This window comes from Corvus cornix, chromosome 14 (assembly GCF_000738735.6).
Source record: "Corvus cornix cornix isolate S_Up_H32 chromosome 14, ASM73873v5, whole genome shotgun sequence".
NCBI classification, from domain to species: domain Eukaryota; kingdom Metazoa; phylum Chordata; class Aves; order Passeriformes; family Corvidae; genus Corvus; species Corvus cornix.
In genome coordinates, this window is record NC_046344.1 from 6,429,150 (window position 1) to 6,456,103 (window position 26,954).

The 26,954-nt window shown below is 40.2% G+C and overlaps 1 protein-coding gene across 4 annotated transcripts in view; it reads left to right on the forward strand.

Moving 5' to 3' along the window:
• Positions 1–26,954, forward strand: part of USP22 (ubiquitin specific peptidase 22) — a 96,483-nt gene that overhangs the window by 55,582 nt on the left and 13,947 nt on the right. For all 4 annotated transcript variants that reach the window (XM_039560118.1, XM_039560117.1, XM_039560116.1 and 1 more), the window contains 2 exons: positions 15,085–15,254; positions 21,846–21,993. In XM_039560118.1, the coding sequence (XP_039416052.1) occupies positions 15,085–15,254; positions 21,846–21,993 (318 nt within the window). The remainder of the gene's footprint in view (positions 1–15,084; positions 15,255–21,845; positions 21,994–26,954) is intronic.

Sequence of the window (26,954 nt, forward strand, 5' to 3'; positions counted from 1 at the left end):
AGAACTGGAGCTGATATTACTCAGTGTATGAGTTCATGTTTTCATTTCACGTCATGGTTTTGCAGGGGCATGTTCTTTAATGATCACCAAGAATCAAACTCTAAAATGCATTTCTGGTCAGTTCATTAACTTGGCAGGAAACAGTTGCTTTTTGTTGGTGGTGTTTGTTTTGCAAAGGCAACATTCTTCTGTGTTACTGCACACACAAAGGTTCTGACACGTGAACAAAGCTGGTGAGAGGAGGGGATGGCGCAAGAATGGGTTGTGGGGCTGGAAGTAAAGAGGAGCATCCTTCCCCTCACAGCCAGCCTCGCTGCATCCGAGCTGGAACTGCGTTTGTCTCCAGCAAAGCCAGCAAAAATTTCCTACTTTTGGATTGTCACCTCAGTAAGGCTTGAAATCAGAGTAAACCAGGATGTCAGTTTTAAACTTTTCAGGCTTTTAGGATCAAGGTGACAAATTCTTTTAGAAGCTGGCGTCATTGATAATGTGGCCTGTATTGTTGCATATTTAGCTCAATGTTTTTAAAACAAATACTACGTAATTATGTCAATCCCTTCTTCTAAGAATCTAAAATCAGTTATTTTGTATTTATCAACGTGCTACATTTTAAAAATCACTAAGGCTGAAATCTAGATGACCTTTTTGGCTTATGCCATTTACTGTTTCTGCTGAAGTATTTATGGATAACTTCAAAGTTTATGGCTCTTCCTTTAACAGCCTTTATACACAGTCCCCCTTCCCAAGAGGAGAAAAAACTCTTTGGAAGTAACTAATATGAAATGTTTGCGTGTCTTTTGCTTGATTATTGAAGAATAGTTGAAACTTGCAGGGCATGTATTGCAGCTTGTAAAGATTAGTGAAAGAAGGATTCTGACTTCTTTGACAAAGAACTTTCTCCCCCAAGGGTTTAGTCCTGCTGTCAAGTCAAATGCCCAAACAAGTTGAAGTATAAACCAGTTAACAGCTTTTCTGCAGGGAGTATCAGGAAATAGTAGTGGGATAGCTTGGAAAATAATGTATTCAAGGAAATCATGGCTACTTCTGGCCCTGGTTAGGCCTTGTGGTATTTTTGGGTTGATCTTGCAGTACCATATGGGTTGTTGAAGAAACCACCAGACTAACTTCTGTAGATCAGGAGTATTCTTAGCAGCTCTTACAAATATGATACTTGGAGGTGGTGGGGTTGTTCTTTTTCAATATCTGTGTACAGAATAAATCCTTTGCTTTGATTTCTGTAAAAAAAAAATGCCAAAACAATTTTTGAGAAGTTCCCTTGAAACTTGAGGGTAGGGTGGCATTGAGAAACTGCTTTTGCAGTGATACATTAAATGTGTTCTGGAGGAGATTCTTGGGTTCAGGGTCTGCTGAAGGTTTAATTTGCATGGCTTTATGTGGAAGAAGTTCAGTTTTAAACAATGCAAGCTGAGTAGAACCTTTTGGTATTGAGGAGTACTGGATTTTCATACAATTTTAGGATTCTTTAAAAAAAGATATATAAACGGTTTTGACTGGTTTGGCTTTTTTCACTTCCCTGTAAAGTTTGTTTTGCATGTTTCGTTAGTGGGGAAATAAGAGCAAAGAGAGACACCAATGTATCACGTGTGTGTAGCTGCAATAGTTTAAAATACTGCAGGTGAAGAAATGTTGACACAAGCATCAAAGCTTGTGAAGCCGGAATTCTGATCTCCAGGGAACTTTACCTCAGCTAAAGCTCCTGCAGACTATACACAGTTAGAACTACTTGTATGTGAAATCAGCAGATTGCAGCTGGGGTTGAATTTTTCTGTTACCCTGTCTTGGAAAATTGCCATTCCTATTACTCACATAGAAAATACTTCAGTTTTGTAACTCCAGGTGGCTCTTGGGGATTGGAAGCAAAGGAAGATAACCTGTGTGTGCTTGCACAGTGGGAAATTCCTTAGAAGACAAGGTTCTTGATCCAGGGCTTGGATCATGTTCCAAACTTCTAACTCAAACCTGATTCTCCTGCTCTGGGCTTTTTAGAAGTGGTTGTTACTGATCCAGACACATTATTTTTAGTTTACAGACAGTGTTTCAATTTGATTTTCCTAAACTGTGTTCTGCACTTCTTCAGGTGAAACTTTACCACTTAAATCCAGTTGGATAAAAGCACCAAAAAAAGCCTTTTTTCCCCTTCATAGATGCTGATCTCAAGTGTAAAATGTTTGCTGACTCAATTATTTGTCTTACCTCTCTCTCTAATGGTAATTTTTTTCCTGTGCTGTGTTTTCTTCACTAAGTTATATAATAACTTCAGTATGCAGTCAGAACAGCAGCCTTTCAATGAAAAATACAGTCAGTGTCAGTGACTTTGTCATCTGTTTGAACGGGTTATTATGGGAATCTGGATTTTCTTACCAAGGAAAAACTGACAGCAATACTTAGCCAAAATCTGATTCTGGCTCTCTAAGCAAGATACCTTATTTAGATAAGGTGGTTTTTGTTTGGTTGTTTCAAACTAAATAAAATGTATCAGGGCAGTTCTTTAAAGTTGTGTTTAAATGGCGTTTAACTGACTTGTAAAAAATAATCACAGCAGTGGGTACTTCCAGGAAAGCAGATGTGCTAAAAATGCTCTGTTCCTGCATCTGTCACAACAAACTGCAGCCCTTGCCCTCCTTTAGCAGCAAACCCTGAGGTTGACAGGTCTGTCACCTGCTCTCCTGACCACACTCTTTTTGTCAGTGATCCTCCAGAACCCAAAGCCCTTCTTGAACTGAGAGTGTATTTTCATTGTACAGTGGTGCAGCCAATGCACAGTTCCTTTCATAAGCTCTAAATCAAGAGCCAGATAAGGAAGTTGAGAATTAGCCCATGTAGCTGCAGTGGTTATAGACAGGTGCCTGTTGCCTTGTCATGGGCAGAGATGTGTCCTTAGCATGAGAAGGTTCATTTTCTTATCTTTAATGAATCACAGAATGGTTTGGGTTGGAAGGGACCTTAAAGCTCATCCAGTTCCACCCCCTGCCATGGGCAGGGACACCTTCCACTATCCCAGGTTCCTCCAAGCCTCGTCCAGTCTGGCCTTGGACACTTCCAGAGATGGGACATCCACAAATTTCTCTGGCCAGCCATCTGAAAGAAGCCTTGATTTACCACTGTATTTTCACCTGATTAACTTAGTGTCACCACAGCAAGCGTGGAGTTTTCAACAAGGCCAAATCATCCCCATCTCAGTTTTGTTCTTTTGTGGATTGCTTTTGGATTATATTTACTCTGACCTTCCATTCTGCTCTTTCATGTCTGCTTCCAGAGTTGGCTTCATGTGGCCAGAAGGTAGATACAGTATATACTGAAAGCAGGAATATGCATAAACAGCATGTGGCATGGTTTGTGTGTTGTGGATTGTTGGACGAGCTCTGTGCCAGTTCATCAACAATAATTTGTGCATATTAATATATTTGGATGCATTTAATTTCATTGGCACTTAGCCTGCTCCTTAAGTTAATAATTTGTGAAATCTGTTTGGAGGAAGGGTAAAAACTTGTAGGCAGCATATGGTGTGATATTGGGGGGAAAGGACGGCTGCGGGTGTGAATTTTATTTTGTCAGTTTGGTGGGAGTACCTCTTGTTCTTTACGGGTGCCATCTGCACAGGGCTCTTGCTGCAAGGCTTGTGCTCTGTGCAGAGCACGCAAGAGCTCGCTGAGCTTTTAACTTTGGCTGCTTTGGGGGAGGGCAAAGAGAATATTTTATTCTGTGCCACCTTTTGAAGTGTTTTATTTTGTGTAAAGGCTTTCTTTTGCCAGAGGAAAACACCTTGAAGGGTATACAGCTTAACTGGCTGTTAAAGGGTGGCGTCATAAAGCTCTGGATCGATCATTCAGGCGTTCTCACAAGCATAATTCCTGTTCTTTGCCTGCCACTGTTATTTTTTTTGATGTTGGGTGTCTTCTGTGTATTCTCCCTGACCTTCCAGCAATTATGAGAATAATCATTATTTTCATGATCTGGTTCTTAGGACTTCAGCGTCTTGAACTTTACTTAATAAGGCCTGTGAGACAGGGCAGCTCCTGGTTGCTTTGAGAGCTTCTCCATGGCTTTATTCAACTTCTTTAAATTTGTTCAGCTCTGTATATCTGCATGTACAAGGAGCACCACAGTTGAGAGGGCTCTGGCTTCACTAGTAAACTAAGGCATTTTGTGCAGTGCATATACTTAAATGTGACATTTCATGTTGTTTTTTCTGCTTTTCAGGAATAGGTGCCTTTTTGTTTCTGAGGCTCTTGTTGTGACATGCTTCCACATCTCTAGGGGAAGGTGTCCCTGCCCATGGCAGGGGGTTGGAATTAAGAGATCTCTAAGCTCCCTTTGAACCCAAACCATTCCAGGATTCTGTGATTCTTTCTCCTCCAGCCAGTTGATCTTCATCTGTTACAGGGATCAGATAATGCTTTGATATTTAATAATAGATTTGAGTATGTGGTTACTTCCAGTGACATACATGAAAGATGCTTTCTTCTCTTGTGTGCTCCACATTGTGTATACATTCCCCAATGTTCATTCACTGCTCAGAGATCCTGATGGAGATTGAATCAGGTTGAAGCACAACTGACAAAATTTGTTCAGTGGGTCTTGGTATGCCAGGATAGGAATTCAGAAAATTCAAGTTCTGCTGCAGAACTTAATGTCTTTTTCAGCCTTCCTCATTTCAGCTGAGAGAATCAAACAGAGAAATGGTTGCTGTGGATGATTACATGCTGTGTAGGTTTCTGGGTTTGAGAAGATGCTGCATTGGTTTCTTCCTGACACCTGAGAGAGAAGAACAATTTTGTGATGCAGATGGTCAATAAAAATGCTGAAATACAAAATTACAGATATAAAAACGGACATTTTCCATTATCTGGAAGAAAAAAAAGGCCTTAATTTGCAGGGTGCTCCTGGGTCCTCATCTTGTGAGATGACTTACTAAAAGGCTCCAAACTATTCTTTCACAGTGCAGAGATCCTTTACTTCAACTCCCCTTTTCCTCTCCCCCACATTTATTTTAAACTTAAGCTTGCTGTGGGAGACAGTAGATTTGTATAGATTGGGAAAACCAGTGATAACCCAGTATCCTGCACAAGTTGTCTCCTCCCTCATTTTAGGAGCTTTTGTAAAGCTATTGCTGTTTGCAGCATTGTATTTATTCTAATTCAGAAGCTCTAGCACGAGGGGGGCTTATCTGTAGGTTTTATTGTATGTTATATCTTCCATATTAACATTGTTGCAGTTCTTAAACTCTGACTTACTTTGTTTACAAAGATGAGACCAGAACACTTCAGAATACAAGAGCATCAGGGAATATTGCAGGATCTCATAGTTGAAGAGATTGAAGTACAATTCAGAGAAACATTTGTCAGGAATAATACAGGTACTGTTAATTCTGCATTGAGGTAGAGGGATAGATCAGGTGACCTCTCAAGATCTTCTACAGCTGTTTCCTGTGATTTTAGTGGAAGATTAAACGCACTTTTCAGTGGCTTGGTCAAAACCCCTCACTTTATTTTGTTTTGAAAACATGTTTCTTAATTTAAATTCAGAGGGAAGAGAGATTTGCAGTCCCTTGTCTTGCTTGAAACCGCTTCTCTATTTACACAGGCCATATGAAAAATTAACCTTAAGGGGTTTGTTTGTTGGTATTGCCATGTATTTTAGGAATGCTGACTCATTTTACCAGGCTGAGGGTGTGCACACAGGAGCCAATAGCCACCAAATCAGAAGGAGGAGAACTTAAAGGACATCAAGTGCTCCTGCTCTGTCTGTGTGCTTGGTCTTAATCTGGGCATGCAGCCACTGCAAAGTAGTGACAGGCTGTAACCTCACAGCCCACACTATCCAAGGAGATCACTTGCCTTGTGTGAAGTGCTCTAAGCCTGGAAAAACAGGAATAAAAATATTCCTAACTGAGCAGTCCTGCTCGAGAGAATCAGGAACACGGTGCTTGCACACTGCTGAACACACACAACACCCACAGGGAAATGAAATCACAGGGAGTGTGCCCTAAGGCAGAGAATGGGAGCTCCTCTGGGCAGTGGAAAGGCTCCTGTTTTGGCATCATCAGTTTGGGAATTGGCTCAAAGATGTACATGTTGGAAGTAGAGTATAGAGAGTATTTTGTGTGTCTGGCACGCTGTGCACACTCAGGAGTCGTTTCTGGCTCGGAGGTTTCATCTGTGCAATGATAATATAAAATGATACACTTTCTGTGTTGGATCATACTCTTGGTAGCTTGTTTGATGTGTTTGCTCCAAGGATGTCACTTGCCCTTAGGTTCTTCCAACAATATGTGTCCAAGTAGGATGTGTGGAAAGGCCAAGCTGTTGCTCTGGGGAAGGATCTGTAGTAAAGCCATCTTTGGTAGTCATTGCTTGAAGATGTCATTTTCCTCCTAAATCTGGCAAAGGGCAACCTTTCTTGAATCTCATCTCCATTTGTTGCTAGTTATTTCTATGTCATTGCTAGAAATTCTTTGTTTAAATAAGCCACAAACACATATCTCCTATGCTGAACCCCGGGTCCAGTGTTGTGTCAATGTTATGCAGTTGATTTTATTTGAAGGTGCAGCACGATACAGGGACTCCTTTGAGCTCCTCCAGAATTGATGTAAAAACTTCTTGATAGCTGCAAACATAAATTTTTCTTGACACACAGTAGCATGTATGACACAAAGGTACTGAGCCGAAATACCAGACCCAGGCGATCTCTTTGCATTATCCTGTGACTCTTTTTGCATTACTAAATGGAGAGAATGATGCATTGAGCCACAAATGCAAAAGCTCATGCACAGGATACCTATGTAGTCTAAAAATAACACTGAGGAGAGTTAGCAGCCCTCATTCCAGCAGCAGCTGTTACCTGTTCTCCATCCTTCCCTGAGTGGCAGCAGGGCAGGTAATTTTGGTTTCCAGAGCCGTGAGGCTGAACAGGGATCCAGGAATGAGGGCTGTGCCTGTTCACTGCCCAGCCTGTGGCTTTTAGACACCTGCCTGCACTGGGAGCTTGTTACAGGAGAGGGGGTGGCTGGTTTAGGGAGGCACTGCTAATTCCTATATCCCTCTGTTGTTCTGGCACTGTCTGTGTGTCCTGGCCTGCTGTGAGCTGGGTGAAGCTGCTCAGAGGGTCAGAGACTCACTGCTGCAGGAGGTGAGTTTATCCCTCAGGGTGACACCACTTTTGCAGTTGATGTCAGGTGGGCTGAGCTGTCATGTGGAAATGCCCTCACCTTCCCTCTCCTGCCAGAGCTGGTCTGTGTGGTTTGTACCAGGCTGTAATATCAGTCTGAATGGCTGAGCAGTATCAGGATGAAAAATAGGAAAGGGCATCAAACACCTCTCCTGAGTCAAGGTGCAGTGGGCTGACAGAGCTGCCTTTGGAACCACTCCAACAACTCGGAGTCCCAAGCTCCCTCATTGCAGTGTTTTCTAACTGAGACAATTATTTTTAATATCTAATTAAATTTTACTTCTTGTGAGCTCAGTCTTTTTTTTATTATAGCTTTGGTAGGTCACAAGAGTTAATTACAGTCCTCATTGTAGTGGCCTGTAACATACTTGAAAATTGTCAGCCTGGCTGTTCCTCCACCAACACTATCTGGTTTTAATTAATTAACTCAACCAGTGGATTCTTCAGTTGTTTCTCCAGTCTCAGATATTAATTCCATACAAATTTTTACTCATGTTCTTGACTTTGCATAATTTCTGTTTAAAATGGGTGCTCAATTCCAGACATCATCCAGCTGAGGTTTACCTGTCACCAGAGCAGAATGACCTCCAGGCCTTCTCATATTCCTGTTAAGTTTCAAAATGCTGTTTGTAGAACTACAGCTCGGGATTAAGTTGTTGAGTCTGAGTTACTGTAGCCATTGCTCCTTGTTTTGTGTTTGTCCAGTTAATTTTTCCTTGTTTTCTACTTCACAATTGTTTTTATTGAATTTAATTGATTTCAGATAGTTTCTCCCCTTTAACAAGTTGCTCTTGAGTTATTGTTTTGTCTTCTAATTACATTTGCACTGTCCTGATATGGGTTGTCCCTTCTCTAAGTGTGTATTATGTGATGTCACTGAAGCTATTGAATAAAAATAGTGAATGCAATCAATTCCCTGTTAACTAAGAGGGGTGGGGGCAAACTAAATGCTGGAAAAACATTACTGGTGTCTTAGTAAGTGCTGTTGTTTCTGTTGTGGTGTGGATGAATTAGATCCTCTTCATAGATGTGCTAGAAAATATGTTAATCTCTGCTGCTGAACTGCTGCAAATATCACTGTGCATCTGTCCTGGCAATGTAATGTAGGTGGGTTGTTGCCATTTGGAAACTTTTCCTGGGTTTATGGATATTTTAATGGAGAAAAAGAATAAAAACATTGACTTCTGAATGGCAATTGTAACACAACATAAAGAATAAATCTGGAAAGTCTCCTAGGAATGCTGAGGTCACTCCAGAACTGCCCAGTTGCACACAAATATGCCAGAAATTACCCAAAAAAAGACTCAAAGTTGCCCTGTGAGCCTGAATAAAGTACTTGAACATGCTTTTAAGTGATGGATTTGAGTCAAAACACATAAGGTGAGATATTTCTTGCAGGCAGCTAAACTGGGAAATACGAACTGATGTGTTGTTTTGTTTATTTTGAACCACTTAAAATCTACAAGGTGGGAAATTAACTCTCTCTTAGAGAAGCGAAACTACCCTTGGTCAGGAAAGAGCACCTTAGAAAAGTAAGGACACGCCAGAACACCTTGCTGAGGTGCCAGCGTGCAGTCAGTGCATGGGATACATTCCCCTTTTGGTTTTGGGTTGTCAGTTGCTCAGGTAGAGGGTGAATTGTGTCTGGATCACTCCTTTAAATGCACTGACTAAGCCGGTTTTGCCTCGGGGTAGAGCTGTGTTAGCAGTGAAACAGGTCAGTAATGAGGATGAATTCTACCAACTCTGTACAGCAGTGACACACCAAAACTGAGAACTTTGGGGCTTGATGATTCAGCCTTATAAATAGTCCTTGTCTTCTGGTGCTGCTGATACATCCAAGGAGGAATAATGACTATATTGTTTCTTTCCACAGTTAATGATTTTGCAATACATGTGCCACTCATGGCATATTCTTCTTCCCTCCAGTGTAGCAGCTTCTGTAGTTGGACCCCCAGGTTCTCAACTGGAAACAAACTCATGGACAGTTTCCTTTTGTACACATAAGCAAATTTTTTGCTATTGAGCAATCTGTTGCTTCAATAGCAGTGGAAAAAATGCAGTGATCCAGAATCCTTTTGCTGGAAATGGAAAAGTTAAAGATGGGGTTTCATTTAAAATTCAAATATTTATTTTTCCTATGTTGACTTTGTTTTTTTTTTTTCATTCCAGAAGGCCTTTTCTGATTTATTTGCCTTTCTGCTGTGTAGGGGTGGCTAAACTTGTAGGTTTTGGTGCAGTGCACAATGCACTGTGTCTAAAATAGTCCTATAATTTATTTTCTCTCTGTCTACAGGAATTGTTCTTCATAGTCTTATCCTGACTGGTTCTGTATTACCAGGGCTTTTAGATGAAGGGTCTGATTTTTATTTGATTTAGTGACAAATGAAAATACTTATAGTTAAAACAGGAAATTTGTATAACAATATTATCTAAATACTATGTCCTCTGTCATTCTCTCAGCCTCACAAAACTCCAGGATTCAACATGGCTTATGAATCTTGATGTGCACACACATATGTATGATATTCAATAGGTATTTTTATATAATGGAGTGATATAGTGAAACATTAATGTATAGAATATAATATATATAGAAAAATTGAAAAAATTTATCACAGATCTCTTCCTATAAATTAAGATGTATTGCTCTAGAACTCCCTTCCAACTTGTGATTTTAAAGGCTTAGCTTAAAAGCTGGGTAGAACAGAAGAGTGAGTGAAGCTCTCCAGGTTGTGCTTGTTGGTGATGGAATAGCTCAGGGGGTGGGAGATGGGTGGGTGGTGCTGGTGATACAGCTCAGGGAAGGTGGTTTGTTTCCAAAGGATTTACAGTGATTCAAACTGAGCAGCGACTGACCTGGCAGCCCTGAATAGCTGGAGAAGAGGAGTCGAGTCAGAAAAATAAAAAAGGGGGGGGAGCATGAGCATGTTTTCACCTGGTTCAGCAGTAACCCAGCAAGGAAAGATTATTGCCCTGAGTGTTCATCTTCACTTCTCTCATCTCTCATGTAATCCCTTGCTTGCTGTTGCTGTCAAAACTACTCTGTTGAAAAAAAGATCTACTGATGAAGCAATGTGAATCAATGAATCACATATTTTCTTCTTCCTCTTCTTGCCCCACCCCTCCCTACCCAGGACGATTTTTTTTTTTTCAGGGTAGATGTTCTGTTTGCTGGAGGTAGTTAAATTGTTCAGTTAGTTTTTAAGATCAAGTGGTTGAATTTTTTTCATTTAATTTTGCTGTGGCAAAAGTGTCTGTAGCTTTTTCTTAAACAGTTGTCAAAATAATTTAATACCCAAATGTATTATTGGTAAGTTTGTAAAACATGTGCTGTAAAAACCTCTGAAGAAAAAGTTCTAATTCATTTGACTCAGTATTTCTGCTTCTGTAGTTACTGTGGGTTTCAGCCCCTGAGAAAGGATGCTGAAGTGGTGGGGAATAAATTCACCAAAAGTGCATGGCTGGGGTTTTTTTGATCACTCATGTGATCACTGGTGTCACAGAATGTCATGAGTTTTCCTGTGTAGACTTGTAATTTCACATATCTGCATACTGCTGCTTTCTGAAATGAGTATGAGTATTTTTGTATTAACATTTCAAAAGGGATTAGCTTTGGAGAATAATTGCTGTCACTAACCCCATTAGCAAAACTGCTGCTCTTGGCACACAGGTGGAACAGCAGCTCTGGGTCTGACTGGGCCAGTGTTTGTGGCAGCTCCATTCTGGTCATGTGTGGTATGTTCTGCACCTGAAACTTGAGAGCTGAGTGAGAATTTGGGTGTAGTTTTTGGTGCTGGGAAGTAGGGCAGTCCTCTCTTGAAATACTTCAGAAAGATGCCCTTAAATGTTGTTGCCAGTTCCTGTTGGATGAACATAGGATGATGACCCAAAATTATTCCAGAAATCTTCACTGCTGTGCTACACTCTTTGTTTCCAAGGGTGATGTTGAACTGTCTTTAAATATTTCAGTGAGCTCTTCCTCAGCTTGCACTGACTTGTGATACTGTCTGATGGAGCTGCAGGGCAGCATCAACACCAGATGGGGGACTGGGGGTAGGGGACAAAGATTGCTCTAAGGTGTTGCCAACCTGTGCTTCATGTGGAAGGGATCTTAGGCTGGCTGTGCTTCGGTGCATCTGAATGATCTCCTGGTTGTCTCACCAAGGTGCATTGTCCAGTGACCACTGCTCTTCCTTCCAGAACCTTCATTCCACTAAATCCCAGGTTTCTGCGTGGGAACATTTGTTCAGACTGGTTTGTTTGCTGTCTTTCCCAGCCCGAAGCCTGGGTTTAGAAGCAAACAGGACTTCCTCCAAGAGGGCAAGATTGGGTTTTCTGTATTTTCTATTCATGTGTGGTCCTCTGATTTCCCTGCTTCCCCACCTCTAGTAGCTGTAGAGTTGCATTTCACGGAGAAGTGGAATTTCCTTATCTTGTCTTGGATTTTTCATCTCCCCTGCGTGGGTGGACTGGCAGAACCAGTGTTCTGGATCTCCCTGCATCCCAACAACCGTTGTTGCCCAGTGTTGCAGGTCTATTGCTTTGAGCATTGGAAAAACAGAACCCATTCCTGGAAGAAGATGGAAGAACTGAAGCTGACAAAGGTAAGCCAGCCAGAACCCGGTCTTGAGACCAAACATACAAAGAATTTCCCAGATGGGTTTCCCTGTGCTCAGGGCATTGCAAAAGTGGATTTCTTGCCTTTGCTTATGCCCTGCCTGCACGGCTTTTGGCAGAATGAGAGTAATGTTTGTATTCATGCATGATGATTAAAGGATATTTCTTTTTTTTTAATGATTACACCATACATGACTATTTTGTCTTGACAGCAACATTAATTTGTTCCAGTTTTTACAATTGTATCAGCAAGGTTCAGAAATAAAACTGCTTTCCTGTGCAGTACATTTCCCACAAGAGCACACATCCATGCGTAGAAAATACTAAGTAGCTCACAGGTTGCCCTTGTTCATTTCAGAAACAATTCATAAGAAACAGAAATAAAGACAATGCTATGAAGCACAGCAGAGGTTTGCAGAGTACCAGAGCTTTATTATTAGTCGAGGTTGGAGCCTCTTGGCAATCCTTAGACTCTGACACTGTGCTCTGATTAGAGCCTGGTGGAGACCACTGTTGGTGCTCTAGCACAAATAGACTGCTGCATGTGAAGTTTTGGCACGTTAGTTTTCTGTTAATTTATGACCCACATGTTGCAATGCTTGACTATTCTAGCAAAACCTTGCCAGGCTTTATTAAAGGGGAGGGAATAGGTGTGGCAGGCACAAAGCTTTTACATTCTCAATATGTTATTGAGCAGAATGCTGTATGGGCTTTAATTTTTAGCTGTTTTTCTTTCCAATAAAACTCATTATTCCCCATAAAAGTTACGCACAAGAGGATGTGTTGTTCTGAGTTCTGTCAGCTCTTTAGTTTACCTACATCAAATTCTGATGTTTTTCAATATGCTGTAGTTACTTATGCAGTACCTGAGCTGTAGTTCCTCATATCTGTTTAATTTCAAACATCAGTTTAAGAGACTGTACAGCAGCTGCAGTCATTGCTCCCTCAAGGATAAGATTCATGTGTGCTCCTTTCCTTTTTCCCTTTTCAAGCAAGTAAGTTCCCGTGTTTTGCTACAAACCACCATTTTCTGATTTTTATTAGGGTTCGGAGTATTCACATTTCAGCCTTGTCTGTTTTGCAGGTTGCTTTGTCTTGGTTCATTCAAGTGAAGCCCCAGCACATGAATCACTCCATTTAGATCCACGAAAGACCAAGCAAGCAGAGTAAACCAAGAGCCTTCTGAGTTTGATGCCTGTAACTGTCTTCTGCTGGCAACTTTGAGGAAGATTTGATTCTTGTGGTCACAGGGAAAAGACAGTCCAGCCACAGGCATGTAATAAATGATGCTTAATAAATGATTCCAAAAAAGCTGCCTTTATGTGTTTGCTTTTGTGACTGCTCTATTAGACACCAAAAAGAAAAGTGCTAGGGGGAATCTCTAGGTTTACTACTGGTTTTCCTCTAGTCTTCTGTGCTGAACAGGCTGGCTTTGAAATCTGGTGCTAACCAGAGGGAGAAATAAGGAGACTCTGCTTCTCAAAATACCCTGCATGTCAGGGAGCCTTCCAGCCTCCTGTGAGCACAGCCTATGATTTAAATAAACCCAGTCAATTTTAATTGGCAGAAGAGGAGGGGAGAGGTAGGCAAGAGGTACCAAAACGTTTCTCCACTTGCACAGCATGAAGCCCCTCCTGTTGTGACATTGTTTGCAGAGACACAGACTGGGAATTGAAATAGGATTGTGGACCAAGCTGAAGCATCACACAGTATTTCAAGCTGCTCCAACAAATTAACTATTTAACACTCTGCTAATGTTGTGTACACACTTACTGCCTCCCAGCATGAAAAATCAAGCAAATAATTGCAACAAGCTTCTGCCCAGTAGAAGTCACTGTACTATAATGAGAAACTTTGTCCTGTAACAGAAGGAACAGGAAGCTGTTGGAAGCAGGTCGATGTTGCTTTACATACAGGAAAAAAAAATTTAGGAGTTCTCTGTGTCCGTGCCTTCAGCCCCGGGTGCAGTTCAAGCTGGTGTGGTGCTGGTTCTCCTCGGTAACGTGGCAACTGGACCACACCCCCTCCTGCTGCAGGATGCTAAAGAGCCCTTGGAGCACTATCTGCTGTACTGCAAGGGAACTGCATCGCTTCTAATTACCACAGCACTGCCAGCTGAGAGGGTTTTTTCATCCCATGGAATGACAAGAAAATTCTTCATTCTCTGTCTAGTAATCCTGTGTTTTCTTTCGATGTTTCTGTAGTAACCCTATTTTTGTTGCAGAAGAGGACTATGTTAATTTTATACCAGAATGCTATCGGTGCATTTTATATCGTTTCAAAGTAAGTTGTTGATTAAAAATAAGCATTCTTGTCCACCTGCTGCTCTTCTCATTTAGTGCTCCTGTATGGTGGTATTATGTTAACGTTTTGGAAGAATACTCAAGGATATTGATATATACTCAAGGATATTGAGCATGTTTTTCTTCTCACTTAGACTTTGCAAATGACTGAAAAGCTTTCCCCACTCCTAACCTCTCTTCTGTTGTGCAACAAAAGAGCTGTCCTTTAAGCATCTTGGTTTCCAAGCACAAGGAATCGTCTCTGGGCATTACTGAGTGTTTGACTTAAGGTGTGATGAATCCTCTTATGCCAACTTGAATTTTTTGATGTATGCTGTAGATTATTGTTTAATTTACCTAAAACGAGTGTGGAATTAGGGTTGTTCAAAGGGGGTTTTTTTAAGGTTGTTCTCCTCAGATCTTGGGTTTTATACAAAATCTCCTAAGCCTGCAGTGGATGTCACAGCCTGACTTGGTTTGTTGGGGCTGTTTCTTTGGTGCCTTAGAAAGATGATGATTACAACAGTACAAAAACCTTATTCTGGCTTCGTGACCTGCACGGGGGAAAGCTTTTTAAACAATCTGAAAACTTACTTACTGATTTATTTAAATATATTGATTTCTTACTGTACTGACTTAACAGTTGTTGTCATTGCACTTTGGTACTTTTTGGGGAGGGACATGTTTTGGTGACATGTGGCACAACAGCCATTGCAAAATAATGATATTGGTGTTGCTGAACCTTTAGGTTTCCTTATTTCTTAGAATCTAAGAAATAAATCCTAGTGTAGTTCAGAAAGCTTCTGCAGCTTCTTGTGACTTGAGTACAAAAATACCAATAGCCTCCCTAAACCAGTATAAAACTGTACTTGGAGCTGTGCATGTAATACAGTAAATCCATGGCGATACTGTGAAAACTACATAAAAATGCAAATACACCATTTTGTTAACTTGATAATGCTTATGCATCCCCTCCCCCTTTCTGTCTTTATAGGTCTACGAGGGCTAATCAATCTTGGGAACACATGTTTTATGAACTGTATTGTCCAGGCACTTACCCACACTCCACTGCTGCGAGATTTCTTCCTCTCCGACAGGCACAAATGTGAAATGCAAAGCCCCAGCTCATGTCTAGTCTGTGAAATGTCTACGCTCTTTCAGGAGGTGAGTGCTGTTTTCCACAGAGCATCGCCTTGCCACAGATGCTGTTTCTTACCCCAAAAGGAATTGTGTTCTATTGGCAAATACAAAAGGAATGCGACTTGTGTTTCCCCTCAAAACGTAGTAAAACAAAGCAGTAAAGATTGAGACCTCACTGTCAAAAATACCCAGCTGCTGAAATGGAAACTAATGGCCTTTTAAGTCCTATTCTGAAGTCACCATTGTTTAGGCAAAGCTGGTATTGGAAATAATTAAAGTGCTGCCTGTTCTTCTGAGACTGATCTGGGAGTCCTTAGTCTTAAAGCTGAATGTGTGCTTTAATTAAAGGTGCAAGTTGTAACTGGAAAATATGTCACAGGCTCTTTGGGTGAAAACGGGAGTGAGTAAAGCAGCAGTATATAGCCTTGTGGTTTAAGGTACTGGATTATGTACGTCTGTATGAATATTTTAAAGCTCTCAATTCAGTGCTTGTGTAGTGGCAGAAACATCTTTTCTATCATCTCTTACGTGCAAACCCAGTAAGGGCCAGAAAGAAGGATAAGGAGGGTGAATGTGTTGCTACAGTTTGTGTCTTTCCTGTACAAGCTGCACTTCTTTCCCTTTCTCACTCAGGAAACTGCCTTTGCAGCGTGTCTTTTTCTGTAGATCTGATCCATGCTGTGTGAGACAGGCACGGGCTTTTCCTTAATAAATAGTCGAAGAGCTTTATTAACTATCTTAATTCCACACCACTGATGTAAGGACTGTGGGTGGACATGGGCTCCTAGTTTTAAGATGTCTTTAAAAACAAACAGACCCAGTTCTGTGCCTTTCCCTCAATGGTAGATCTGCTTTCTTGGTAAGTAAAATAAAAGCAACAAAAAAAAAAGAGCTGTAGTGTGTGCTGTCATGGAGCATTTAAAATTTCTGTATACAGAGCAGGTTTTCTGTGGATGCGCTCTCATGGAAGTTCATTCTGATAGGGACCAACCTAAAATAGCTTTACCTTAATCTTGTGATTTTCAATTTGATTTTACTCCTGTGCCTTTTTTACCAGAGATGATTCTTTTTAGTGACTGCAAGTGAGTTAAACATATATGGAAGGTAAAGCCTCCATAGTTGTTTCAGTACAAAGTTGTTTTCTGCTCATACTCAAAACTCCTGAGAATTTGCAACATTAGATGCTGTTTGTTCAGTCATTAGCTGTGTGTTATATTTCTTATTTTTTGTTCTATTTTTCAGTTGTTCCTGAGTCTATCAGGAAAGGAGGTAAAAACAAAAGGCAGGCAGACCAATAGGTAGCAGCTGTAGGATTATTGAAACCAGATGTGCAGTTAAGTGGGGAAATACCACAATGCTTAGATAAAAAAAATCAGTCATGGTATAGAAATACCAGTTTCTGTACACTGTTAATGCAGAAACCTATTTGCTTATTTAAAAATAAGGAACTATTATAATCTTGATATCCTTTCATCAAATAGTGATATAAAGTCTCATGCTGATGAACATCACCACACTCTATTTGCACATGAATTTTTTTAAAAATCCCTTGGGAAAGGGGAAATGAGTGTTACATTACAGATTGAGAGGCTGCAGGAAAGATCAAGACTCTCTAGGTAATGATTTTTGTTTCCATTTTTGTATGTGGAGCCCTGTTGATGGCTCAGGATGCCTTTTGCGCTACTATGAGCATGGAGCAAAGAACAGGCTGTTACCCAAAAAGGGGCTTAAATGCAGCATTTGTGTTAGTTTCGATTGTAATCAAGTTTAATTTCACACACAACTTTGGGAAGCTCAGCCTTCATTTTCAAATCAAAATTCATGCCTACACTTGCATTAGTTTTATTAATTAATGTTCTGCAGCATGAGGGTGTATGGATGAGGGAACAGCCATATCTGTGACACCAGACTGTGCAGACAGCAATAGTCTCTGTCCTTATTTCACATTAAATACTGCAGCCATGTGCTGTGGGAGGACACAGAAAGTGACTCAACCTCCTTGAAGTAAAACTGGAGCTTAATCCTCCTAAGCAAAGCTGTTGGGTCTGTAACCAACTCGGTGTATTTTAACTCACAAGCAGTAAATACCTTGTTGTGCTTATGACTCTGTCAGGACCCATTGTACAGTTCTGTTCCTAGTGAGTTTTAATTTCTCTGCATTCAGAATGAAAATGAAAAGTCTTGCATTTTTTGGAGCGGACCGAGTATGTTTCATGTCCCAGCTCTGTGCAGTGGTTGTAATGAAGATTCTGCCTTTGCAGAGCTGAGGTCTGAGCAAAGGAAGGCAAACCAGGACATCTCTGCTATGGCTAAGAATTCCTTTGTAATTGAATTACCAGGAAAACTTTGATTCAGGTTCTGTCTTGTTTTCACATAGCTTTCCCACTGGGATTAACTGGTGTGGTTATCCCAAAGCATCTTACCCAGGGACAAACAATCAGGACAAGGGTTAATTTCATCTCCCCTCCACCCTTCTTTTCTGAAGGTGTGATCTTAGGCAAATGGAATGCCAGGGGATCTGGTGAGTGCCTGAGTGGGAACTCTCCAGGAGAAAAAGAGAGACTGTTTTGAACATTAAATAAAACTTCCTATATATAAATAAGCAAGTTTTGCTCTTTTGCCTCCTGAACAGAAGTTACTCATCCCACTTTTTTTTTTCTTGTTTAAGATCATGTAGTTATATAGGTTGAGTGATTTCTCTGTGTGAAATAGGAAGCTACAAAGTTCTTCCACCTTGAAGTAGGTTGGTGGTGAGTAATGACTATCAGATGGTTCTCAGGACTGAGGTGGTTTTTTCTCGGTAGCTTTTCTGGCAGACACGCCAAGCATTGAGCTCTGTTTGTTTTAAAAATATCTGACTGCATCAGTTAACATTCTCGTTTGTGCTACATGAAACCTGTTTCTCAATAGAATCATGACATGACTTACACTGCATAAGAAAAGGAATGAAAAGGATTTGGGAGTAACAGATAGTGGTGAAGCTGGACGGAGGGAAGATAGAACATACAGAATCCATTCATTGAGCCTTTTGGCTGAAAGGGTTTGTGCACTCCTTTTTACCTACTGGTGTTTGTGTTTTAGTTTTGCTTCACCAATGAAAATTAATTTCAGCATGGTCCACACCCCAAGGTTTCTCTAAATCCTTTCCAGAATGACCACTTGGGAAGGTAGGATTAGCAGACCTGTATCTCCTGTGCTCTGTGACTGGAATAGCAAGAATACCTGGGAACAGAGCAGAATGCAGTGCATCCACTCAGAGATGGAAGGAACAAAACCTTCCTTTTTCCCATCATTACTCATCCTCGTGAGCCCATCACAGTGCACAGCACAACCACAGGAAGAGTTGAGAAGTGAGGACCAAGAGGGAAAAGGAGATGATTTATGGCTTTGATACCTGAAGATGGTACTGTTGAAGTGACTTCTGTATAAAATAAGTTAAAACAAAGATACAAGAGGGGAGGGGGGAAGTGTAGCTAAGGCTCTTTACAGACAGAAGCCTTGCATTTTGTCATGGAAAATAGAGTTTGTGCTGATTTAGTAAAATCTTTCCCCTGAAAAAAGTGTAGAACATACAGAGTTCATGCAAGCAAAATGGATTTTGTGACTCCTTGAACCATTGTTCTTTGGGAAACCTCCAGAAGGTGTTCTCTTGCATGTGTTCCATGTGTTGCCCACTCCTTTCATCCATTGTAAATTGCCAGAAAATTTAAAGTCTTGACTGAGAACCAGTTTCCAAGAGGAGGTTTTGACTTCTCAGATTGGACTTGAACGTGGTATGGGATTTCTGCCTATAAACTCTTAATTACAAAGCTCAGAGACTGCTTAGCAGATACATATGCAGGATAAATCAAATGTCTCTATTTATTCACATAATTGAGAAACTTCTGTGCATGTTTCTGGCAGGAGGAGGAGAAAGAAATACAGATGTGTACGGTGGGGTCTTGTTTTGTTTTAAAACCTTACTGGTGTCTGTATATTTTTGGTAACAATAATGCAAATTACAAAGCCTACAGTCTTCTAAATCCCCCGTAGATTCTTTCTAGAATGCAACAGCAAGTGTTTTAAGTAAGTGGAAAAACAAAATTACTTTTACTTGAGCTCTGTGTAAGAATGGAGGCTTTGAATCCGGGTTGGTTTGTTCTTTCTCCCCCTCCTCCCTTTTCTTTCCTGGAACAGCAGTTAAGCAGTATATTACCCAGCACTTTGAAATTGCTCAAACTAGTTCTCTCCAATACAAACAACTGATACTGCTGAACTGAAAATAAATTTAAACAAAAAAAAATGTTTCAATTATGTTTGCACAATTGTGCCATTGAAGTGTTTTAAAGGTGACCTGCAAATACATCATTGTTTATATTTGCACACTTCAGTGAAAAGGTTGGAATAAGACTTTACATGGACTCTTTTCCTTTTTGTGGATTGGAACTGCTCTGATAGGCTGCTCTTCCCAGCAGCAAGGAAATGACAGAGATGGGATGGATGTTTTATACATTCCAGTTAAAATATTGTTATTGAATGTGCTCAGATTCTTTGTTTCATTTAATATTTATTTGAGCAGTGCAGCTTTTCCCCCACCCCACATTCTTACTGGGCAGATTTCTAGTTTTTTGTGTGATAATAGTTAATAATTTGATAAAGCTTCATGTTAAATCCATCTGAGGCAGCAGAGAATGTAAAATCTGCTGGCAAGTCTCATGTCTGCAGTGGAGTAATTACATGGAGTGCTGGTGGTTAAAATGACCGGAGAGCTCTGGGACTAATTGTAAGGAGTGACAGAACAGGGAAGTTTTATTGCTGCAGTTCCCTGAATTATGTTGAGCAGCAGCTGCGTCAGCAGATTTCAATTACCACAGTCCTGCTCCAGTCCCTTGGTGTCATCCTTGTTGGCATCACAGTTAACTATTGATCGTTGTATTTATAGGAGCATTTTGTGGTGTTTGGCTGCAGAGGTGCAGCTTCTTGTTTGGGAAAAGCAGAGCTTGTGAGGAAGAAATTTCTGTGGGAGGAAATACACTAAAATCATGTAGCAAACCCTACCAATATGAGGACTAGATGAAGGTTGTGCGTGTGCTGCGTTTTGCCAGCCTGTCTCTTAAGATACAGTGTTTTCTCTCAGCAGGTTTGTAGCACAGTGCCTGTGCTTGGACTTACATAAAATGCTCACAGACTCTGCAGAGGAAAATTCAGGGTTGGGGAAAGAAGCTCACTTTTCCAATAAGGATGAGAATTATATACTGCTGGGGGTTTAAATCTTACTTTTGTTCTTTGTGTATTTGCCACTTACGGTCTTCTGTTTGGGAAGAGTAACTGAAAAGAAACCACCATGGCTTTGATAGGATCTTGGGAAAACATAATTGTGGTGTTGCAGGCAGCATTTGCTGAAGGTGAGGGAAGGCAAAATGACTTACAAATGTTCACTTACTAGAAATAAAATGTTACTCTGTCAAGTGAATAAGCTCTTTTGGGCCTTTTCTGACTCCCTGCAGGGACACCGCAAGCATCCCTGCTTTGCTTTTGGAACTGGTATCACTATGCAGGGATAAAGGAGGGGCTGAACCTCAACCCAGAGAAACACAGACCCTTAGCACGGGTGTTGTTTTGGCATGTGTTTTAGGGATAGGTTGGTTGGTTGGGTTTTTTTTCTTTGTTTGGGTTTTTTCAAGTGGGACCGGGCTTGTTTTTAATTAAAAAAAGTTGCAGTGGGCAGTGTCCTTGTGCCCTGTGCTGATTTCCCTCCCCAGCTGTGTCACCCCCCAGCAGCAGAGTTTCACATCAGGCTGGGGTGACTGAATAATTCATCTGTGCACTGTCTAATGTGCTTCTGGCAAAATCACCTGGGGCAGTTTTAGTCACTCTGGAGCCAGCTCATCAGATTTTGACTGAAGCAGATGAAGGAGCAGATGCAGGAGCTGGTCCAGGACCAGATTCCCAGGCAGGGACACCCTGCTGGAGCGGTGACGGCAGCTGGTTTTGGGGATCGTTGACTGAATGGGGACCTTCAGCTCTGCAAACAGCTGGCTCAATAAAGTTGTTTTTAAAGCCTTTTACAGTGAAAGGCCAGTACTGGCATGAGACTGCTGCCCTGCTTGGAAATTTTTCCATAAAATTGGACTGTGCACTGCGTTTGGATGCAGAGCTGCCATGGGTCAGGGGTTGGCTGACAGTCAGCATCTAATATTCTCATCTTCAGTGTTTGTTCTGATATGGGGGGAGCATTTCATTCATATAATTTGTGAATGAAATTGCTGATCCTTTTCAAATGCAGGATTTTTTCCTTTCTTTCCTCCCCAGGCTATTTTAATAAAAGCCAGTGGTATCAGTAAGCAAATTGTGAGTGATGTTTGTGTCTGTCTGCCCCACTCCCTGCACCCCGACATTTTTCAGACTAATCTGTCACAAGCTGATGGAATTTCAGGGGAGAAAACTGAGGTGCTCAGTTCTGAGATCACTTCTTCAGTAGTCAAAGAGCTGTCTCTCTCCTTTATTATTAAGACCATCAGAATTAAACGGTTTAAATTGATTTGACTAATTGCGCTCATTTAACTTTTTAATAATGAAATGCACTGAGGCTACGTAAGTTGTTAACAGTCATGTCCTTCTCTTTGCTTTGAGCAGTTTTACTCTGGGCACCGATCTCCTCACATTCCATATAGGTTATTGCACCTGGTATGGACTCACGCACGGCATTTAGCAGGGTACGAGCAACAAGATGCACACGAGTTCCTCATTGCTGCATTGGATGTGCTACACAGACACTGCAAAGGTAAGGCTTGTCCTGAGGCTCCGATCAACAAGGATTATTGCATCAAAAAGGAAGTAGAGCCATCTCTTCTTAAACCAAGTCTAGTGGCAGTACAGCACTCTTAGCAAATTCCTTTAAAAATGTTCAGTAGACTTAAAATATTTAGAAATAAATAAACCATTCCCACTGTCAAAAAGTACCAAGAGTTAGAAGCAGACAAGCCTGTACACTGGTTTGAATCACCATCATGATGTTCTCTTATTGGCTGTGAGTCACTGTCTTTTCTTTTAAATTGCCATTTTAATTCTATTTATACTTGAAGTAGTTAGAACTCTTAGTCAGTGTGTCATGTGACTGATGAAAATAACATAGGGAAGGTTATGTCTTAATACTATTATTCTGCTTAAATATGATTCTACTGTATTTCTGATACCAAATTGCTTACAGAAATGTGAGTAAGAAAGAGCAATGGGTGGTTATGGTATCTTGTTTTATTAGTCTGTATAGAACAATATGTAATTGTACAATACAATAAAAATATTTAGTGCCATGCTTTTTGACACAAAGTATCTAAGTCTTGATTTTGTAATATCATATGAAATGATGTATTTTGTGTTAGTTAGCTGAACTCAAGCTGAACTGGAAATTTCCCAATCTGACAATGTTTGCTGTAGCAAACTTACTGCAGCAGAGAAATTTTTACTCTTCCTCCAAGGGAAAAGTAGTAGGGTTGATGCTAACAGAACAAACAAAAAGTCCTTGGTTATCAAAAAGAAGCTTTAAGCACTCAACTTGCCTCAAATGCTCTTAGGAAAAGCACTTAGGGTTTAGTTTTTTGGCTTATCAGAGGACTGTCAAAGGGAAGGCTGCTGCTGCTTCTCTGAACCATTGTGAGTCTTGCTTTTATCTCTGAGATAGCCCTGCATGGCAGCAGATGGGCTTGTTCACATCCATAATTGGTGCCTCCAAAAGAATCTTCTCCAAAAAAAGTACTGCCAAGGACAGGAGTACACAGAGCATTTCCTTTGATGTTATTAATATCTGTCATTTGACAATCACTAAATGGATTTCAATAATCCAAATTAAACTGGTGTGGAAGTCCAGTAAGGAACAGAATCTACCCAAGTACTGACTTCTCACTTCTTAACACTGAATAAATTCAGCTGCAAACAGAAACAGGTTTTGGTTCCTGTAAAGTTTATGAACCACTGATCTAACAAATCTTGAAGCTTTTCTTCTCATCTTTGATATAAGATGATGCTTATATTTCTTCTACACATCCTCATTAATTAATGAAGTAGTACTTGTTTCTCAGAATTGCAAAGAGAAAAACTTGCAACAGTAAAGGTCCCTGAGCTCTTCTCAAACTGATAAAGAATCCAAAAAGACTTTTTAAAAAAATGTGGTTTGACTTTAAATGAAGAATTTCTCTGGCATATCTTCCTTGACATCTCTGCACCTAGGTTTTCAAATTTCTGTTTCTAAAGAAATAGAGAGGCTTTTATTAAATCATAGTAAATAATCTATACCACATCAAGGTAATTTAAAAGAAGTGGTTGAGCAGTTGTGTGGGAACCAAACAAGTTATCTAAACCAGAATTTCAAGTATAGTCATGCAAAACCACATTTGGAATGAACTAGTGTTCAGTGTAATGATAAAGTTTTCCCACTTGTGTATCCACACAGACACACACATGCATGTGAAGTGTGCAGATATAAAAATATTATTACTAATAGTGAGAACATGTCCTACAGCTACAATAAGCAAATAATACCTCCCCTGCTAATATTAAATATTTATTTTAATGAAGGAAAAAAACCTTTTAAAGCTTCCAGTCAATAGTAATGAAGTTCTACAATTAACACACAGTCAAATAAAAGTGACGGGGAAAATTTTGCTCTAGTTTTTGGACATTATTCATGATCACCAAGACTTCAGGCACCAAAGTAAATGAAAGTGTTCCATATGTATAAATACCCAGTAATGTTTGTTTGGCTGTGATTAGTCATGTATCCCTTTTCCATTCCATTTACTCAGCTTTCTAGGAAGTGTCTTAATGCAAGTGAAGACAAAGCTGTGAATATTTGTTGTTGATCTGTCACTGCCTAAATTAGGAAAAATATGTGATTTTGATGTCCATATAGATAAAAGTTTGGTAATCCTGTAACTGCCCTGGGATGATTATGTGGGCTGGCTGGCCTGGGTAGTTTTGCTTTGATTTGGTTGGTGTTTTAAATGCTGGTTCAATCTAAACTTTGTTTTAGTGGCATCTGTGGAGCTTTGGAAGACCAGGATACCTGTCCGATCTCCATGTAATTCCTGTCTATGGGGTGATAGATGTGCAGGCACTGTTGGCTTGAGCTGTGACATCTGGGCAGGGCATATTCTGAACCCCCAACAGGGCTCCTCTCTGCTGCTGGAGTAATAGAAAATATTTCTGAATAAAAGGGGTCAAGTCTGTCTTGCCTCTGCATCACATCTTTTTCATTCCAACAATTGGAGGCAGGTGATCTAACTGGAAAGTAGTATTTTGGTGGAAAAAGATAGTGTAAATAATCTGTATTTCTGCCCAGGCTGTAAAGCATTAAGTCAGCTTTTAGTCAACATGACAGATGCATCTTTATCACCAGTGCTCTGCAAACTTCCACACTAGTGAGGTTCCAATCATGCAAACGCTTTTTAGTTTCCCACCTTTGTCTCAGACATCTTCAAGCTTGGAGAAGCTTAGACCAGAATTACTGTTCTGTTAAATGGATCAAGACTGCAAGTCAAAAATTAATGTTCTGTCCAGTGACATCACTGGCTGTGGGGGTTTCTGTGTTTATTGCAGGAGTAACAGCACTCAAGTGGCAGAGGTGGGCACTGGTATACAAAGGTTCAAAAAGCAAGATGAAAAATAGAAGTAATCCTATGTTTTTATCCCAAACATTATTCAGTAGTCTAAGAAAAGAAGAGTAGTACTTTAAAACGGATTGTGCCTCACTTATTTGGATTTCATGAAGCATTTTGCATTCCCCGGTAACAAGGAGTGCTACAAAACAAATCTGAAGCCAGAAAAAGAATGGTGTACTGAGATTTGGGAGGAAAACACTGCCCTGCTCTGTGAATTCTGTATGATATTCTTAGGAATTGATAGAGCATATGCTTGTGGAACATGTCATCTGCTCTGATCCATATAGATTTGTGTGTACACTGCTTTGTCAGAAATAACAAGCACTTGTTCAGAACACCAGGGACCAAAGCAAAACAGAAATATTAACATTAATGTCTTGTTTTGATAAACACCCCTTTTGAAATCTGACAATTCTTGACTTCCCTTTTCTCATTTAAAATACAGAATGGAAGATTGAGGCAAAACTTAGGTTTTTATATCAAAACCAAAAACAATCTTAAAAAGTTGTCTATAGCTGTTTTTACAGTTGCTGTGTGTTATTTACCTTTAGTAGTATATTAAATGCCTAATTTGAACACAAGTTAACATGCTTAGTTATTGCACAGACACAGTAGTAACTTGTGTGGGGTTTTTTGAAATCTGCATTTAATTTGATTCCAAACTTCTGAACTCAATTTTCCGCCATTCTCATAATCACATTAGTGTGTACATTGATGTATTTTTAAGTTTGCTTTTAGTCTTGTGCTGACCTCTCTTAGAATAAGCTGCTGATTTCCCTGGTAAGAATTATGACTGGATTTAAACCCCAAAATATATATTAAATTAAAACCTAATTTGGGAGACAGAAATGTTGAAGGGAACCTTAACTTGAACACAACAATCTAGCAGCTTCTAGTTCTCAGCTGCATAATATACCTCCCCTCAGCATCTGTTCCATATTGACAAATGTGTGTAGGTGGTAATCTTACTCCTTTTTCCCTCCTCTCCAACCAAATGTCATGGGAAATAATGTTGAGTGGGTAATACCCTTCTGTTTTGCTGGGAACAAGCTTGCAGGATATTCATTTGAGACCCTCTCATCGCTGATCCTAATTGACTTGTGTAATTGAAAAGGGAGAGCTCAGTTCTCTCTGTAGGAGGAAATAACTGTCTGCTGAAGGTGTCCAGCTGGGATGGTACCTGTGGTCCAGGGAAAAGCTCTCAGCACTGCTTTTGTCCTTCTGCCCCCTCAAAACAAAGCAGAGACAATGTTTGAAATGGGGAGATTACAAGGTTGTGGTAGTTGCATGTGGATTCTTTAAAAAGGAAAAGTGGAGCTTTAACTAAAACTCAAGTTAATTCTATTTTGAATTTTTTTTCTTTAGTGCTTGTAAATATGAGTGAAGCTTTATCTGTAGGTGCAGGATGCCTTGCACAGTCTATCCTGTATGCCCTCTTCATTAGCTTAGCATAAATGAGGCCTTTAAAAGCACTTAAGTTCAGTAAGATTTAGCTGAAATTCTCATCAAGAAGTGCCTCAGACCGGGTGTGATAACCCCCAACTTGAACTTCATACACTCAAAATCTAATTTTAGGGCATTTTCTTCAAGAGCCTTTTTAAGGAAACAATGTGCTTTTCTTGGCAATTCAAACAAAAGTTTCTAAAGCCTAAATCCAGCGCTGAGGGAGAACTTTTCCTGAGGCATTTAGCATCTAATTAACTCAAGTGGCCCATTTCAGCTTAGTAGGTATCACCTATGACTGCTTTTCCACACTTAGTATCCGGTGGAACCTTTGCCAGATTGTTATATAATATTTTTCAACATAATTCTAAAGCTTCATTGGAAAAAAAAGAATATAATTCTATTTGCTCCTACTGCAAGAAAACTCCAGCTAGAACACATTAGACACATGAAAATGGCCCGTTGCTCTACACTTCTAGTTTCTTCAGGTGGTTTTTTGGACATTCTTGAGTAGAAATTTATCGGTTTTGGGAAATAGCTGAGATTTGGGGAGTATTTCAGTATTTCAATCTTAGCATTTCAGTTTCAGAAATCAAATTAATAATAAGTTAAGGACACTGGGAAACCTGGCCAAACTTAGTTCTGG